This window comes from Panthera pardus, unplaced genomic scaffold (genome assembly GCF_024362965.1).
Source record: "Panthera pardus isolate Hobbes unplaced genomic scaffold, ASM2436296v1 HiC_scaffold_17, whole genome shotgun sequence".
Taxonomy (NCBI): domain Eukaryota; kingdom Metazoa; phylum Chordata; class Mammalia; order Carnivora; family Felidae; genus Panthera; species Panthera pardus.
This window is the reverse complement of record NW_026526732.1, coordinates 76202434-76219981: the sequence shown is the minus strand read 5'-3', so window position 1 is coordinate 76219981 and position 17548 is coordinate 76202434. Positions and strand designations below refer to the sequence as shown.

Sequence of the window (17548 nt, the reverse complement as noted above, 5' to 3'; positions counted from 1 at the left end):
GTTTTCTTTGGAAAAATGTCTATTCAGGACCTTTCCCCATTTTTAAATCAAGTTATTTGTTTTTTTGCGATTGAATTGAGTCCTTACATATTTTGGATATTAACTCCTTATTAGATACATGGTTTGCAAATATTTTCTCCCATTCTGGAAGTTGCATTTTCATTTTACTGATTGTTTCTTTTGCTGTGCAGAAGTGTTCTAGTTTGACACAGTCCTACTTGTGTTTGCTTTTGTTGCCTACGTTTTGGTGTCATATGCAAAAAAAAAAAAATAATTGCTAAGACCAATGTTGAAAAGATTTTTCTGTTTTCCTGTGGGGTTTTTTATGGTTTCAGGTCTTATATTTAAGTTGTTAATGCATTTGAGTTAATTTTTCTGTATGGTATAAAATAAAGTTCCAATTTTATTCCTTTGCATGTGGATATTCAGTTTTCCCAACACCAGTTATTAGAGACTATCCTTTCCCTGTTGTGTATTCCTGGTAATTGACTATATGTGTGTGAATTTACTTCTGGGATCTCTGTTCTGTTGGTGAAGGGGTTTGTTTTTATAACAGTAACACACTATTTTGATTACTATAGCTTTGCACTATAGTTTGAAATCAGGAAGTTGGATGCATTCAGTTTTGTTCTTTCTCAACACTGCTGTGGCTGCTTGGGGTCTTTTGTGGTCTGTACAAATAACAGGATTATTTTATATTTATGGGAAAATGCCATTGCAGTTTTTCTAGGGATTGTACTAAATCTATAGATCACTGTAAGTAATATGGATATTTTTGCATCAAAAACCATAAGATACTTAGGAATAAATCTAACCAAAGAGGTAAAAGATCTGTACTCTGAAAACTATAGAACACTTGTGAAAGATATTGAGGAAGGCACAAAGAAATGGAAAAACATTCTGTGCTCATGGATTGGAAGAGCAAATATTGTTAAAATGTCTATACTACTCAAAGATTCTTTTTTTTTTTTTAATTTTTTTTAACATTTATTTATTTTTGAGACAGAGAGAGACAGAGCATGAACGGGGGAGGGTCAGAGAGAGGGAGACACAGAATCCGAAACAGGCTCCAGGCTCTGAGCTGTCAGCACAGAGCCCGATGCGGGGCTCGAACTCACGGACCGCGAGATCATGACCCGAGCCGAAGTCGGACGCTTAACCGACCGAGCCACCCAGGCGCCCCTCAAAGAAATCTACACATTCAATGCAATCCCTACCAAAATAACATGAGCATTTTTCAAAGATCTAGAACAAACAATTCTAAAATTTGTATGGAACCAGAAAAGACCCCAGATAGCCAAAGTAATGTTGAAAAATAAAAGCAAAGTGAGAGGCATCACAATTCTGGACTTCAAGCTGTATTACAAAGGTGTAATCACCAAGACAGTATGAAACTGGCACAAAAACACACAGAGCAATGGAACAGAATAGAGAACCCAGAAATGCACTCACAGCTGTATGGTCAACTAATCTTTGACAAAGCAGGAAAGAATACGCAATGGAAAAAAGACGAAAGCAAAAATGAGCTATTGGGACATCATCAAGATAAAAACCTTCTACATAGTGAAGGAAACAATCAACAAAACTAAAAGGCAACCTACAGAATAGGAGAAGATATTTACAAATAACATATCTGATAAAGGGCTCGTGTCCAAAATCTATAAAGAACTTATCAAACTCAACACCCAAAAATAAATAACCTAGTTCAGAAGACATGAACACACATTTCTACAAAGAAGACATACAAATGCCTAACACACATGAAAAAATGCTCAACATAAGTCATTATCAGGGAAATTAAAATCAAAACCACAATGAGATACCGCCTCACACCTGTCAGAATTAGCCAGGATATTGGTGAGGATGTGGAGAAAGGGGAACCCTCTTACACTGTTGGTGGGAATGCAGCCACTCTAGAAAACATTATGGAGGTTCCTCAAAAAGTTAAAAATAGCACTACCCTATGACCCAGCAATTGCCTGTTGTGTATTCCTGGTAATTGACTATATGTGTGTGAATTTACCTAAAGGATACAAAAATACTGATTCAAAGGGGCACATACACCCCAATGTTTATAGCAGCATTATCAACAATAACCAAATTATGGAAAGAGCCCAAATGTCCATTGACTGATGAGTGGATAAAGATGTGGGGTGTGTGTGTGTGTGTGTGTGTGTGTGTGTGTGTGTGTGTGTAAAATGGAATATTACTCAGCCATCAAAAAAGGAAATCTTTCTATTTTCAACAATGTAGATGGAGCTAGAGTGTACTATGCAAAGTGAAATAAGTCAGAGAAAGACAAATACCATATGATTTTACTCATATGTGGAATTTAAGAAACAAAACAGAGGAACACAGGTGGAAAAAAAGGAAAAATAAAATAAGATAAAAAGAGAGAGGGAGGCAAACCATAAGAGACTCTTAACTACAGAGAACAAACTGAGGGTTGCTGGAGGGGCAGTGGGTGGAAGGATGGGCTAAATGAGTGATGGGCATTAGAGAGGGCACTTGTGTTGAGCACTAGGTGTTGTATGTAAGTGACGAATCACTAAATTCTACCCCTGTAACCAATACTACACTATATATTAACTAACTTGAATTTAAATAAAATCTTAGAAGGGGTTAAAAAAAGGTAATGTGGACATTTTAACAATATTAATTCTTCCAATCCCTGAATACAGAATATCTTTCCATTTATTTGTGTTTTCTTCAATTTCTCTTATCAATGTTCACAGCACTTCAGTGTATAAGATCTTTCATGTCCTTGATGAAAATTTATTCCTAAGTATTCCATTCCTTTGATGCCACTGTAAATGGGATTGTCCTCTTTATTTCTTTTTCAGATAGTTTGTTGTTAGTGTATAGAAATGTAACTGATTTTTGTATGTTGCCTGTGTATCCTGCAACTTTACTGAATTCATTTATTAGTTCTAACGGTTTTTTGGTGGAGTCTGTAGGGTTTTCTACATACAAGATTATGTCATCTGCAGAGACGATTTTGCTTCTTCCTTTCCTTTTTGGATGCCTTTTATTTCTTTTTCTTGCCTAACTGCTCTGGCTAAGACTTCCAGCACTACACTGAATAGAAGTGGAGAGTGGTCATCTTTGCCTTGTCCCTAATCTTAAGGGAAAAAGTTTCAGCTTTACCACTATGATGTTAGCTGTGGGCACATCATATAAGGCCTTTGTAATGTTGAGGTACATTCCTTCTACATATAATTTGTTAAGAGTTTTTATCATGAAAGGATGTTGAATTTTGTTAGATGCTTCTTCTGCATCAACTGAAATCATATGATTTCCATGTACCATGTTTAGTGATTTGCATATAGTGAACCATCCTTGCATTCCAGGGATAAATTCCACTTGATCATGGTGCATGATCCTTCTAATGTGCTACTGAATTTGGTTTGCTAATATTTTGTCGAGCATTTTTGTGTTTTTGTTCATCAAGATTATTGGCCTGTAATTTCCTTTTCTTGGAGGGTCCTCATCTGGCTTTGGTCTGAGAATAATGCTGGCTTCAAAAAATGAGTTTGAAAGTGTTGCCTCCATATCAATTTTTTTGAGGAGATAAGTAATGACATTCATTCTTGTTGAAATGGTAGAATTCACTTGTGAAGCTATCATGTGTTTTTCTTTGTTGGGAATTTTTGACTCATGCTTCAATTTCCTCGCTCATTGTGAATTTTTTCAGATTTTCTATTTCTTCATGGTTCTGTCTCAGTCAATTATATGTTTCTAGGTATTTATTCATTTCTTCTAGGTTATCCAATATGATGGCATATAATTGTTCATAGTAGTCTCTCATGGCCCTTTGTAGTTTTACAATATCAGCCGTAATGTTTCCTCTTTCATTTATTATTTCATTTTTGAATCCTTGCTTTTTTCTTGGTGAGTCTAGTTAAAAGTTTGTCATTTTGTTTATTCAAAAAAATCAATTCTTAGTTTCACTGACCTTTTCTATGGTCTTCCTAATTTCTATTCATTTATTTCTGCTCTAATCTTTATTATTTCCTTTCTTCTGCTAACTTTGGGATTAGTTTGTTCTTTTTTCTAGTTCCTTGAGGCATAAAGCTATATAGTTTATTTGAGATGTTTCTTTTTCTTAATGTAGGCATTTAACACTATAAACATTTCTCTGAGAATTGCTTTTGTAGAATCCTATATGTGTTGGTATGTTTCCATTTTCATCTGTTTCAAGATATTTTCTGATTTCTTTCTGATTTCTTCTTTGACCCAATGGTTGTCCAGGAGTATATTGTTTATCTCCACATATTTGTGAATGTTCCAATTTTCCTTCTGTTACTAATTTCTAGTTTCTATCACTGAGGTTAGCAATATGACTTCTATCTTCTTTAATTTGTTAATATTTGGTAAGTGTCATAACTTACGATCTATCCTGGAGAGTGTTCCATATGTGCTTGAGAAGAATGTATATTCTTCTGTGTTGGATGGAATGTTCTGTATATATTTGTTGAGCCCATTTGGAGTAAGGTGTTATCAAACCTACTATTTCTTTAGTGATTTTCTGCCTAGATTATTTATCCATTGTTGAAAGTGGCATAATAAAGTCCTCTACTGTTACAATATGGCTATTTCTCCCCTTGGTTCTGTTAATATTTGTTTTATATATTTAGGTATTACAATGTTTGGTGTATATATATTTACAACTGTTATATCATCTTGATGGGTTGATCTTTTTACTTTTCTGGGTATAGTACTTTTGGCTGAAGTTTTTTACTCCCCCTTCTTTCAGCACTCTGAGTATATCATCCTACTTACTCCTGACATGCAAGGTTTCTGCTGAAAAAATGTGCTGATAGCCTTTTCAGGGTTCTTTTCTATGTGACAAGTAGCTTTTCTCTTGCTGTTCTTAGGTTTTTCTTTTCATCTTTGATGTTTGCCAATTTGATTATATTGTGTCTTCTTTGGGTTGATCTTGCTTGGGGACTTTTGAACTTCATGAATATGAATATCCATACCCATGTCCATATAATTTGGGAAGTTTTTAGTCATTATTTCCTTAAATAACCTTTCTGCCCCTCTTTTTCTGTCTTTTAATTCTGGGACTCCCTCAATGCATGTATTCATTCATTTGATAGCATCCATAGGTCCCATATGCCTTCTTCACTCTTTTTCCTCCTTGTTATTCTAACTGCTATCTTATAATTATCTTTGAGTTTGCTGATTCTTTATTTTGTCTGATTAAGTCTGCTGTTGAAGCTCTCTATTGAGTTTTTCAGTTCTGTCATTATATTCTATAGCTCCAGGATTTTTCTTTGGTTTTCTTATGGCCTCTATCTCTTTATTAAACTTCTCATTTTATTCATGTATTGTCTTCTTGATTTGTTTTGTTGTCTATTTGTGTTCTCTTGCATCTCACTGAGCTTCTTTAAGATGATTACTTTTAATTCTTTGTCGGGCAATTCATAAATCTCCATTTCTTCAGGGTCAGTTATTAAGAATGTTACTAGTTTCCTTTAGTGGTATCATGTTTGTTTCCCTGATTCTTTATGATCCATGTAGTCTTGTGTCGGTGTTTGTGAATTTAAAGAAGTAAACAGCTCTTCCAAGGACTCATTTTGGCAGGTAAAGACTTTCACCTGCTCTGGGCTAATGACATTGCCTAGAGTATCAGAACAGAATCACAGGTGAGTGGAGTTGGAGCTGGGTCATGTGGCTACCTGCTGGGTATACTATGATGTCCATGGTTGGTGGGCCTCTTGCCAGGGGCTTGGATGGGTTCTGATTCTGCCTCATCCCTGAGTGGACCTTCAGGACCTTGGTCAGTAGTGCTGGAACTGGGACAAGGGTCCACTTTAGGGTCTGCAGTTGAGTCCAAAGATGGCAAGTGCATGGATAGGTGTGGCTCCAACGGGGTCCCTGGGCAGGCAGGTCTACTCCTGGACCATAGCTGGGTGGGGCTGGGACATGATAGGGCTGCTCATGGGGGCAAGGGACCAAGGTTGGGACCAAGGTTGGCAGGTCCGCCTCTAGGGACACAGATGGGCTTGTCTCCCATAGGGTCCCTGCATGGGCAGGAATGCTCCCTTATGCGGGGCAGATCTGGAGCTGAGTCACAGGACTGCTTCAGGATCTGAGGCTGGACTAAGGTCACTGGGCCTGCCTCGGGGGGCACAGACAGGTGTGTCTCTTGCTGGATTCCTGTGCAGGCAGGACTGCACCCAGACCATGACTGAGAGAGTCTGGAGCTGGGTCACAGGCCATTTCAGAATCGACAGCTGAGACCAAGGTCAGCAGACGTGTTACCCGAGGCAAGGGCAAGCATGGCTCCTCCTAGGTCCCTTTGCTGATGTTGCTGATGGCAGGACCAATGCCAAACAGGACTGTAAATGTGTCCACAGAGGCATGGTGGTGTTTCCAGGTCTGTAGCCAGGAGGAAGGGTGGTGAGCCCCCTATGTGGGCGTAGGCCTGCCTTCTTAAAACAACCTCCCTTGGTATTAGGCTCCAGTGGGGTTTTGCAACCTCCTACCTGGATCCCGAAGCTCCCACAAAGGCATTTTGTTCATGGATGGTTGCCAAATTACTTTTTCTGTGTGTGGGGAGCTATGATGGGGCACCTCCTGTTACACTACATTACTTATGTTATTCCCTCTGTGTTGTTCCTATAGTTGTACGAATCACTTTTAAACTTAAAAAAATTATTTTGATAGTTTGGTGCAATAGTGCAAGGTATTCAAAACCAACTCTGTGCAGCACTAAGAATTATGCAGTAATTAACTTATTTTTCATTATTTAATTTGCTTTTTAATCAAATACTTACAAAAGTTTAATTTTTCTACAATCCACGAATAAAATGGGAATCAAGCACTTAGGTGAATTTCTTCTCCGTTAGTTTAGCATGGATCTTTTCTGGCACAAACAAGAATCTATCTATCCCAGATTTCAACTGGCTGAAGTCAAATCCACTATGAATTAAAACCAATGTGGGTATAAAAGTAATCCAGGAAGGAGGTTACACCTGAACAAATTAAATTACAAGTGCTGTTCATGGGAATACCCAATTCTCTAATGCCTGAATTTCTAGAAAACAATTATTAAAAATAATTAGAATTTTATTTTATTTTTAAAGTTTATTTACTTATTTGTGAGAGTATGAGCAGGGAAGGGGAAGATAGAAAGTGAGAGAGAGAATCCTAAGCAGGTTCTACAGTGTCAGTGCAGAGCCCAACATGGGACTCAAACCCACAAACCATGAGATCATGACCTGAGCCGAAACCAAGAGTCAGATGCTTAACTGACTGAGCCAGCAGGTGCCCCCCAAAATAATCAGAGGTTTAGAATAGCAAAGAAAAATACTGCCTTTTTCCAACTCTTAAAATAAAAACCATAGGACTACCTGAACATTTTAACTGTACTATAGGTACTTTTTCTGTCTCAATATATACTTAAATCGATAGATGCCATTCTTGGCATTTTCTAAGTTCCTAGCAACATTTTGGGTAACTAAAGGTAAGTATAACAGTAACAGCCTGAGTAAAAACAACTAAACAGAAAGACGACACGGCTGTCTGGTTTCACTCACCTCCCCACGCAGTGGCTCCTCCAGAAGGTGGTGCTGGTGCTGGTGCCGTGGCTGCTGCTGCCCCTCCGGAAGAAAAGTCTGGCTGGAGGTCCAGAAGATCACTAGATGGTTTAGAAGTGCTGAAAGGAGAACGCAACTTGAACATCAGATTTTAAAATTTTATAATGTGAAGATGCTTTTAAATACTGATGCAGAAACCATGAAAGATTTTGGATATTTTAAATCCAGTAACAGAAGAGTATTTTGGAAAGTACAGCACATGTTCTTCAATAACAAGGGTTGGTAAACTAGTTTGAAAAGGACCAGAAGCTGAAGTTTTTTAGGTTTGTGAGCTAGATGGTCTATCCCTATGCCATTCTGACAGTGTAGCATGAAATAAGACACAGACAATACATAAACAAATGAATGTGCCTTTGTTCCAATAAAACTTCATTTATAAAAACAGCGGGCTAGATTTCACCCACAGGACATAGTTTGCCAACTCTTGTTTTATATGCAATAACACAGGTAAACCAAACCTCAGTCAATGGGTCACTCAACAAATCATAAAGCAGAAATTAAAGGAGAAAACCTTTAAAGGGGGAATTTTATTAAATATGTTAATGTCCACGGGGTAGCATGTGAAGTGCTGGTTATGAGTGTGATAAAAGGAAGTGTACTCCAAATATTAAAGGTATTAGAGTAAGAATCATGAATCATTTTTCCTTTTCTCTATTTTCTAAATTGTTTCATATGGAAAAAAATTTTGTCTTAAGAATTTAGAAAGCAAAGAATATTAAAATGAATAATTACTAACAATAAAATAAATGAAATGAAATAAAATAAAATAAAAATAATACCTTTTTCTAAGTTAAACTACAACATATCAAGTTTGCCTATAAGAAGCCTCATCTAAAATTTACTTCTGTATTTTTTATTCTCATTCGGTTGGCACTGTGCTTTACAAAGCTCCTCCATCTGTAGAAGTTCCAAGGAGGAGCCTAGAGCTTTGCTATTCAAAGTGTGGTCTTTAAGCCAGTAACATCCTGAGATACTGTTAGAAGCATAAAGTCTTAGTCTCACCTCTTACCTGCTATATCAGAATCTTCATTTTAACATGGTCCCAGGTGTTTCATTCGGGTTTGAAACCCACTGCTCTAGAGGTTACCAGACCAGGTACCAATCCACCAGGGTGCCAGATTCCCCACCCTTCCTCATAAATAGCAGTTCCCTCTTTATCTTTTTCACATACTAGATTTTCAAGTGATATTCTTTCGAAGACAGGATTCCTCGACATATTTTTTTTTCTCAAAGCACATGAAACGTGCCTAATTTTGATATTCACTTCATAAATATAACTGGTCTAAGAGCCAGGATAGGGAAACATATTTATCATTAAGACCTGAACCAAAGCTTTTATAAGAAGCAATTTATCTTAGTACAGATGCAAAAAGGACTTGGTTTTACCAAGTCTGTGATTATAAAAAGCAGAACTAAGCAAGCAGGGGGTAACACACATAGTTAACATGGGTACCTTATGTGGGTTTATTGCTTAGTTCAAAATTCAGGTCTCCAAATATAGGGCATCCATAATAAGTCACAGATACTATCAATCCTCTCAAGGCAACAACCAAACAAAGGTGACCTAAAATTATGATTTGAGGAGGCCTCTTTGAGTTGGAGCTTCATTGTAAGCAGCCCTGAGATTTGTACACAGTGCACAGTCATCCCCACTTTTCTCACTACTGTTAGGACATTTAGGTGCTATAAAAGCTGATTAGGAAGATCCTGATGGTCTCTTCCTACCACCAGTGTCTGAGTTCCTCATAAGTACCAGCTAACTGGCCCACATTTGCAAGGTTTTGTTTTGTTTTGTTTTGTTTTGTTTTGTTTTAAAGCACCTTAAGACACCCTTTAAATTTCACACAAGATGAGGCTAATTTCAGAAAGCATTTTCTGTATCATTTAAGTGTGTGTACCATTATTCTACCTCTTTTCCTAAATGTATGAGCAAGAAGATGATTTCCACAGCTTAGGTCTCTCTGATGCTTTCAGAGTCTAGGCCTAGGGAAGTGACTAAAATGTCAAAGGACTTATTTTGTGAACCTAAAAATAGCCCAAACTATCATGTTACTAGGACTAGATTTCATTTTGCGAAAACATGGCGGTTCAGCACACAAAAATAAAACAAAAACCTAATGAAAATATTAATAAACAGTTCACTACATGCTCATTAACTAACCTGACGGGGACAGCCGCAGATGCAGTTGCAAATAAATCAACTGGTGGGGATGTATCGATCGTTTTAGCTGGTGTAGAATTGGGAGACGTAACGGTTGTGGCTGGAGAAGACTGAAAGTGAAGATGCACAACAGACTCTAGTCAAATGAGAATCTAAAGGACACAGAGCAACAGGACTTCAACTCTGCAGACCTATGACATTCACGGCAATTTTTGGGTAATGCCCTGTGGGAGGGAAAAACTCAAGAAAATTTGAAACTGAGAATTATAATAAGCAATCAATATTGGACAAAACAGGTTTTAAATTTTAAAAGTTAAATGTAGTTTATATAAAATTATGTTGAAAATATTTGGCTTAATATTGCAATGACTTCTAGTCATGTATTTAAAATCAAGGCTAAATGATATTTCCTAAACATAAAATTAGCAGGAAAGATCTCACTAGCTGCTAAAAGTAAAAAAAAATTATCAATTGTAATAATTGCTATAAAACCAAGCCCATTCTTTTTCCTTCACATCTTAATCAGACTTCATATAAAGTCTTCTCAGATGCCTTTAAATTCTAGAAATCTAACTTTCAAAATAATTCACAGATGGCAAAGAACAATTCATAAACAAGATTCAAGCCACTGACAGCTTAAGGGTGTCTTGACTATATCCAGTCCCTAATGTGACAAAGATAAAACTAAAAAAGTAAAATACAACCTAACACTTACTGTCCTGGACTGGTTTATTTATTATTTTTAAAATTGTTTATTTATTTAAAAAAAATTTTTTTAATGTTTATTTATTTTTGCGACAGAGGAAGACAGAGCATGAGTGGGGGAGGGGCAGAGAGAGAGGGAGACACAGAATCTGAAACAGGCTCCAGGCTCTGAGCTGTCAGCACAGAGCCTGATGTGGGGCTAGAACCCACGAACCATGAGATCGTGACCTGAGCCGAAGTCGGATGCTTAACTGATTGAGCCACCCAGGCGCCCCTAAAAATGTTTATTTTTGAGAGAGAGGGAGAGTGTGCATTTGCAAGTGGGGGAGGGGCAGAGAGAGGAGAGAAAGAATCCCAAGTAGGCTCCATGCTCACTGTGGAGCCCGAAAGAGGGCTCCATCTCACAACTGTTAGATTGGGACCTGAGCCAAAATCCAGAGTCAGATGCTCAACCTACCGAACCACCCAGGTGCCCTGCACTGGACTTATTTTTTTATTAAATATTTTTTACTTATTTTTGAGAGGGAGGGAGGAAGAGAGAGAGAAAACAAGCAGGGTAGGGGCAAAGAGAGAGGGAGAGACAGAATCTAAGGCAGGCTCCAGGCTCTGAGCTGTCAGCACAGAGCCTGATGCAGGGCTCGAAATCATGAATGGTGAGATCATGACCTGAACCGAAGTCAGACACTCAACCGACTGAGCCACCCAGGTGCCCTGGACTGATTTTTTTTTAAATGTTTTTTAATGTTTATTTATTGTTGAGAGAGAGAGAGAGAGAGAGAGAGAGAGAGAGAGAGAGAGCGCGCGCAGGGGAGGGGCACAGAGAGATGGAGACACAGAATCTGAAGCAGGCTCCAGGCTCTGAGCTGTCAGCACAGAGCCTGATGCCGGGCTCGAACCCACAAACTGTGAAATCATGATCCGAGCCAAGGTTGGACACTCAACTGACTGAGCCACCCAGGTGCCCCTCCCTGGACTGATTTTTAAAGAGTTAATAGTCAGTTAATATTAAAAATAAAAAATTTTGTTGAGAATTTTGTTAATTCCAATTCTCTTTATTTGCTATATTTAATTCTCCATGTATCTACAAGGGAAATATTAATAGAACATCTCAAACCAGCCCACCAATACTTACTTCTATAAGTGGAAATGTTATATAATAGCAAGTAAAACACATGAAGACTAAGACCAACCAAGGGCTATCAGATACTGCTGTAAATGGATATCTAATTTCAAATAGACCAAATTTAAAGAAAGCTTTAGGGGCAGTGGGGGCAGGGTGCTCAGTCAGTTGAGTGTCTGACTGCAACTCAGGTCATGGTCTCATTGTTTGTGGGTTTGAACCCCATGTTGGGCTTGCTGCTGTCAGCACAGAACCCACTTCAGATCATCTGTCCCCCCTCTCTCTGCTCCTCTCTAGCTTGCTTGCTCTGTCTCTCAAAAATAAACATTTAAAAAAAATTTTTAAAAGAAAGCTTTAATAAGAATAAATTTTTAGAAAAAGGACTGAGGAGATAATGTTTAGGGGTTTTAGACTTAAACAGTATTTGTCTGATACTATCTGTCCATGAATCAAGAAGTCACAATTCAATAGCTACACAAGTGCTAAGCATTCAGCAGTCAAGAAAGACAAACACACGAGTATGGATATTGTTGCTCAGAAAAGGTTAACTCAAGCCTTTCTCTGCACCAAAAATTAAAAGTTTTCAAATGGAATATGAAATATTACCAAGGGAATATAAAGGAATAACAAAATTTAATTTGTAGGTCATCCATTGTGGAGACTGACAACTCCTCTAAAAGAAATTAGTGTTTTTAAAACCAATACATGCAAATAAGTTTGGAAAGTGATGTTTATGAAAATACCACTGAGAACTTAATGATGACAATGACTCTACCAACATAAATGCAGAAATGAAGGTCTTCAAAGACCCATTAAAAACTGCCTTGTAACTATAAGCTCTGAAGAAATGAGAGAGCTAGGGAAACAGAACCAGAATAATCCTGTTATTACAAAAAGAAAATACCAATTAAATTTCATTTGGCCAAAATGTGGAGACATCATCCCAAATGATGCCATAATTTTTACCACTCTCTACTCTGCAGTCATACATTGTGACTTTTCACATAGACCTAATGATTTTAAACCTGGTTGTATAACACAATCACCAGGGATCCTTTTGTTTGAGCTGCCTGAGGGAATCTTAGGCAGCCAGCCCGGTACTGACACAGTACAGGGTGTATGGGAACTACCACTGCAGTCATAATGATATCTTTCATGTCTGTAATAACAGCAATCACATAATGGAAATCTGTCATAGATGAAAGAGTACATTTATTACATTTTTTTCCCGAAAAGTGCAATGGCAGCTGTGAACTAGGGGAAAAAAATACTATTGTCATTGATAATCCCAATCGTGTCCTCCAATATACCAAAAAAGAGGGAGGTGAAAGAATTATTAAAATTATTATAGTAGACTGCCTAAAAAGCATGCTTGCAGAAAGACACCCAACTACAATTGACTTTTTAAACCAAACATGTATAAAATCATGTGCTTTATTTATCTCACAGGGCTGTGATGCAGAGCATGCATGTGCTTTGTAACTAGTAAAATGTTACATTTATTTTCAGTTGAAATACAGAAGTATGAAAATTTATCCTACTTAAAAAAAAAAAAAAACCTAGTCCTAATAGAGGACCCATGAGGACAGGTACCTGTTTGACTTTCTCCTTTCACTTCTTTCAGTATGTATATATTCAAAACTGGAATTTCCGGATCATGGTGATTTTATTTTTTGGTTTTTGATGAAAGGAACATGTACATACAACAGCCAAAAAATGGAGGCAACCCAAGTGACCGCTGACGGATGGATGAAGAAAATGTGGTATACACATAGAGCGGAATGTTACTCAGACTTAAAATGGAAGGAAATTCTGACATATGCTACAGCATAAATAAATTCCCCAAGATATTATGCTAAGGAAAATAAGTCAGTCAAAAAAAGTCAGACACTGGATAAGTCCACTTATTTGAGGTACCTAGAGTAGTCAAATTCACAGAGACAGAAAGTAGAACGGGGGTTGCCTGGGGCTGAGGAAAAGGATGTAGAATTAGTGTTGAAAGTGTAGCTTCAGTTTGGATGAAAAAAGTTCTGGAAACGGGATGACAGCGACAGTTGCACAACAAAGTGAATGTTAATACCAGTGAACTGTACACTCAAAAATTGCTAAAATGGTCAAAACAAAAGAAAGAGCAAACTTACCTTACTTAATGGAGAGGGAGCACCAGATCTAAAAGGCAACCAAAAAAACCCCTGAATATACGTGAATAAATTTGTAGAAGCAATTAAGTTCGGTAACGCTTGGTCAAGTACTAACTCATTTATATGCAGATGTTTTAGTAATGGACAAACTATTTTTTAAAAAATAAATTTTCTTTCATTCAATTATGACATCCTCTTTCAATATTTTCCACCCACTCAATTTCTAGTACTAGAGATTCTTAAACTTAAGTTTTTTTGTGTGTATCTCTAGCAACTTGAGTTGATCATTATTGCCTGTGTCCATCAAAAATAAAACTGGAATTTTAAAAATGTTGCCAAGACTTGGGGAATATAGTGCTTTACAGAATTAAAAAAAAAACAACCCTCTGGTGTACTATTTTAAAAAGTTAGAAAACTCATTGAGGTACACTGTGATTCATTTAATCACAATTGTGATGCATAAAAGTAACACTAGACTTTAAAAAAATCCCTATGAGCCCTGTGTCTGAAATGTGTCTCAACTTCCACATGGTATACTCCTGAAGTTTGTTTTGTTCACAGCTCTAGTGAAAACGATCTATGGAAAGTATTCCCATTATCGTGTTCAAAGTGGTGGGAGCTTGAAAAAGAACAGTAACCTCAATGCTTGTTTCTAAAGGAGTGAGAAAATTAGAAAGCAGTAAAAAATTTTTTTAGAGAGATTACTGCTAGCACTATTATACATGATCTCTATCAAAGTGCTTCAGAAACAGCTGCCTCTAACAGTTTACTGTTTACCAACCCAAGTCGGTGGAAAATAAATTAATAATAAAACAAAGTGAAGAAAAAACATATTTCAATAGGAAGCCTAGTGTCAGAGTCGTTCAGGATGGCAGGGTGGCTTTCTACTCATCTACAGAGGAAATATCACAAGTAGCACTAGCAACACAAAATTAGCAGAGATTTAATAACTGAAATTTTGTACAGTATCATGAATTTTTGTTTTATTGAATGCAGCAAAAGAAATGTATTATTATATGTCACGTTAATAACTTTGATATTCAACTTTATTTGCAAATACCTGCTATTTAAAGATTATCATGCTCAAACCTAAGTACAAATACCATAAATGGCAAAAGAATCAGGTTGCCAAGCTCCTCCATGAGCACCATTACTAAATGACACTTCTAATTAGCCCATGGATTAAGCAAATAAATAAAAGCTCCTGTCTCTGTCCAGCCATCACCCCACTTACCACACTGTACCTTATTTGTCTGTTTAGTTATCTGTCTTTTCCACTAGATGCTAAATTCTCTGAAGGAAGGGAATCCATCTCATTGCTTTATATCCCCAGCACTTTACACAACACCTGGCACTTTGCAGGCACTGATATTTCTCTATCATTTGAATTTTAAAATAAGAATACATTCATGTACTCCTTTAAAAAAATTAACTAAGAGTCTTAAAATTATTTTGTGTGAAACTAAACTGTCAGGAAATGTGACGTCTCTTTGTATGGACCATACTTAGCCTTTGCCATGATTTCATACAAGAGGTCAGAAACAGAGGTGTGCTCCCATTGGGCCATAGCTTTAAAAAGCATCATTAATTACTGATTAAAATCCCAGGGCTTCAAGGCTCAGCGAAGCAAATAACTTGCCCAAGCCTCACCATTCTTTAATGGTGGATTTAAGACTCCAGTCCAAGTCTGTCTGATGCCCCAGCCTGTGCTCGTTTCACATTCCAGCCTGTCTTGACAAAAACACACGTAGGCCCAGCACGTGTGTTCCTCTCTTACACAACATACAAACTGCTTCCTTTCACCGGTTTCTTGATTGACTTAATACCCTACCATTGGTCATTTGTCCTTTATAAAAGAAAATGCTACAATCTTTTATATAATGACATTTGCTAAAAGCCAATATTCATTTTAATAATTTTAATGAGAGAAATCTAGTACATAGTGAACTGTGTTGGGAAGAATAAAGCACGATTATAACTTTAGAAGAGAATGAATGACCCATATAGTCCTTTCCTAAATTCTGTGAAATGCTACAGACAAATCCATGGGTTTTTATGACGAACATAGAAAATGCCAAGGTTTACTTCCAAGATGTTAATAGTCAGCCATCAAATGAGGACATTTTGTTATGTTTTATTCACAATAATAATCTCTACATAATTTTGGTTACAGATGGTAGTCAGAGACAAAAAAAAAAACAAAACAGATGTGAAAAACCTATCTACGTCTTCTAAACAATTTTAATTACAACAGACTTCTCAGGTTTCCTGTACCCTCAACACTTAGTAAACCCACATATAAAATAAAATCAATTTCTCTTTTGTTCTATGGAATCACAGAAACATAAAATATACAAATATATCACACAGTACTATATAAGACTTCAAAAATAAGTATCAGTGGATAAAAGCCATTAAATATAAAGAGCATACATATTTTTATGGTAGACATTTAAAAATGTGGCATTGTATGCATTTCCTTGACTCAGAGATTAGAATAATTTTATACTGCTATTGAAAGACAAACAACTTTAATTTTCTCTATAATACTGTCTTTTGGCATTCCTGCCATATGCCATGGGAAAATCTTTTGTTTACTAATCAAATAAAAAAAAAAAAAACCTTTATTTCCAAAATCTAAGAGTAATACACCTAAGAGAGACTGGTAATCTTGATCTGAGAAGACCAAAATAAAGCAAAACCATTTATGCCAGTCACCTTGGGAGACAAGTAAAAAAGTATGATGAAAAAACACAGATGTGTAAAATTGACAGAAATCAGTTTTAAATAAATGTTCTAAATACCAAATGTGGAGTCTTAAGAGTGCTTTTTGCATTCTCAGTAATAACCAAATGCAAAAAAGCCACTCAATGTAGTACTCACCCTTCACTTAAGTTCCCAGGTAAGCACAAACATACAAAGAAGAAAACAGTTAACTACTATAGTTCATTTATTTTAAAAATAGGGAATAAGCAAAAGACAAGTTCATATTCAGTCTCTCAGCCAATTCAGAAAAGAAATATGACAAGCATAAAATGATTTTTAAAGGAGAGAGAAACATTATGCTCAGCCAAAGGTAATTCAAAACAGAAGATCACTGAAATTCTATTTCCCTGCTCTTAGAAATGTGACTATGTGTACATAGCTAAGTTTTCCAAAAATAGTTTGCAGCAGCCACAAGGGGGCGAATTTAGACTTGAAGTTGGGGCTAATAAAATTCACCCTATAGGCTGCTTTTCTGTTGACTGCAGCATTGGCAGATTTAACAAGGGGAAAGTGTGGTTCTGTGCAGGGTGTGGGGGACCCTGAGGAGGGTAAGAGTACAGACCAGCTGACTTTTCACCAATACGTATCAGGCATTGCCCAAGGGAGAGGCTTTAAGTCCAGGGGATGTGCATATTTCCTTAGTTGGAGGTCCTTCTATCAAAGGAGCAGGGACATTTCTTAGGCTTCATGCCTCCTTTTGCTCGAATCCTATACAACTCCTTTGGCTTCTTAGATACTCTAATACTGGGTGGCCCCAGCAATAACTGGAAGTGGTCATCTAACATACTCCCATGTCACTTAATGTACTCTCATGTCTTTTAGTTGACATCAATTTATCCACAAAATTCTGATCATCCATGGCCACGATGAAGCAGGGGCAGACCTTGTACTGTGGTGATAACCTTGACAGAGCCCCTGAGAAGTCCTGCCATGCATCATACCCAACAGCTCTGCCATAACTGCCTGAGAGATTCCTACACTACTGTTTATCATTGAAAATTTAAAATATGCAACGATCTTTATAGTAAGTTGGAAAGGATGATAGAAA

At 37.0% G+C, this 17548-nt stretch overlaps 1 protein-coding gene across 10 annotated transcripts in view; it reads right to left on the bottom strand.

The window, feature by feature from the left end:
* SNAP91 (synaptosome associated protein 91) overlaps positions 1 to 17548 on the bottom strand; it is a 146267-nt gene that overhangs the window by 52743 nt on the left and 75976 nt on the right. For all 10 annotated transcript variants that reach the window (XM_019442758.2, XM_053904680.1, XM_019442761.2 and 7 more), the window contains exons 11-13: positions 13735 to 13762; positions 9769 to 9878; positions 7548 to 7666 (exon numbers count right to left, since the gene is read on the bottom strand). In XM_019442758.2, coding sequence (XP_019298303.2) covers positions 7548 to 7666; positions 9769 to 9878; positions 13735 to 13762 — 257 coding nt within the window. The remainder of the gene's footprint in view (positions 1 to 7547; positions 7667 to 9768; positions 9879 to 13734; positions 13763 to 17548) is intronic.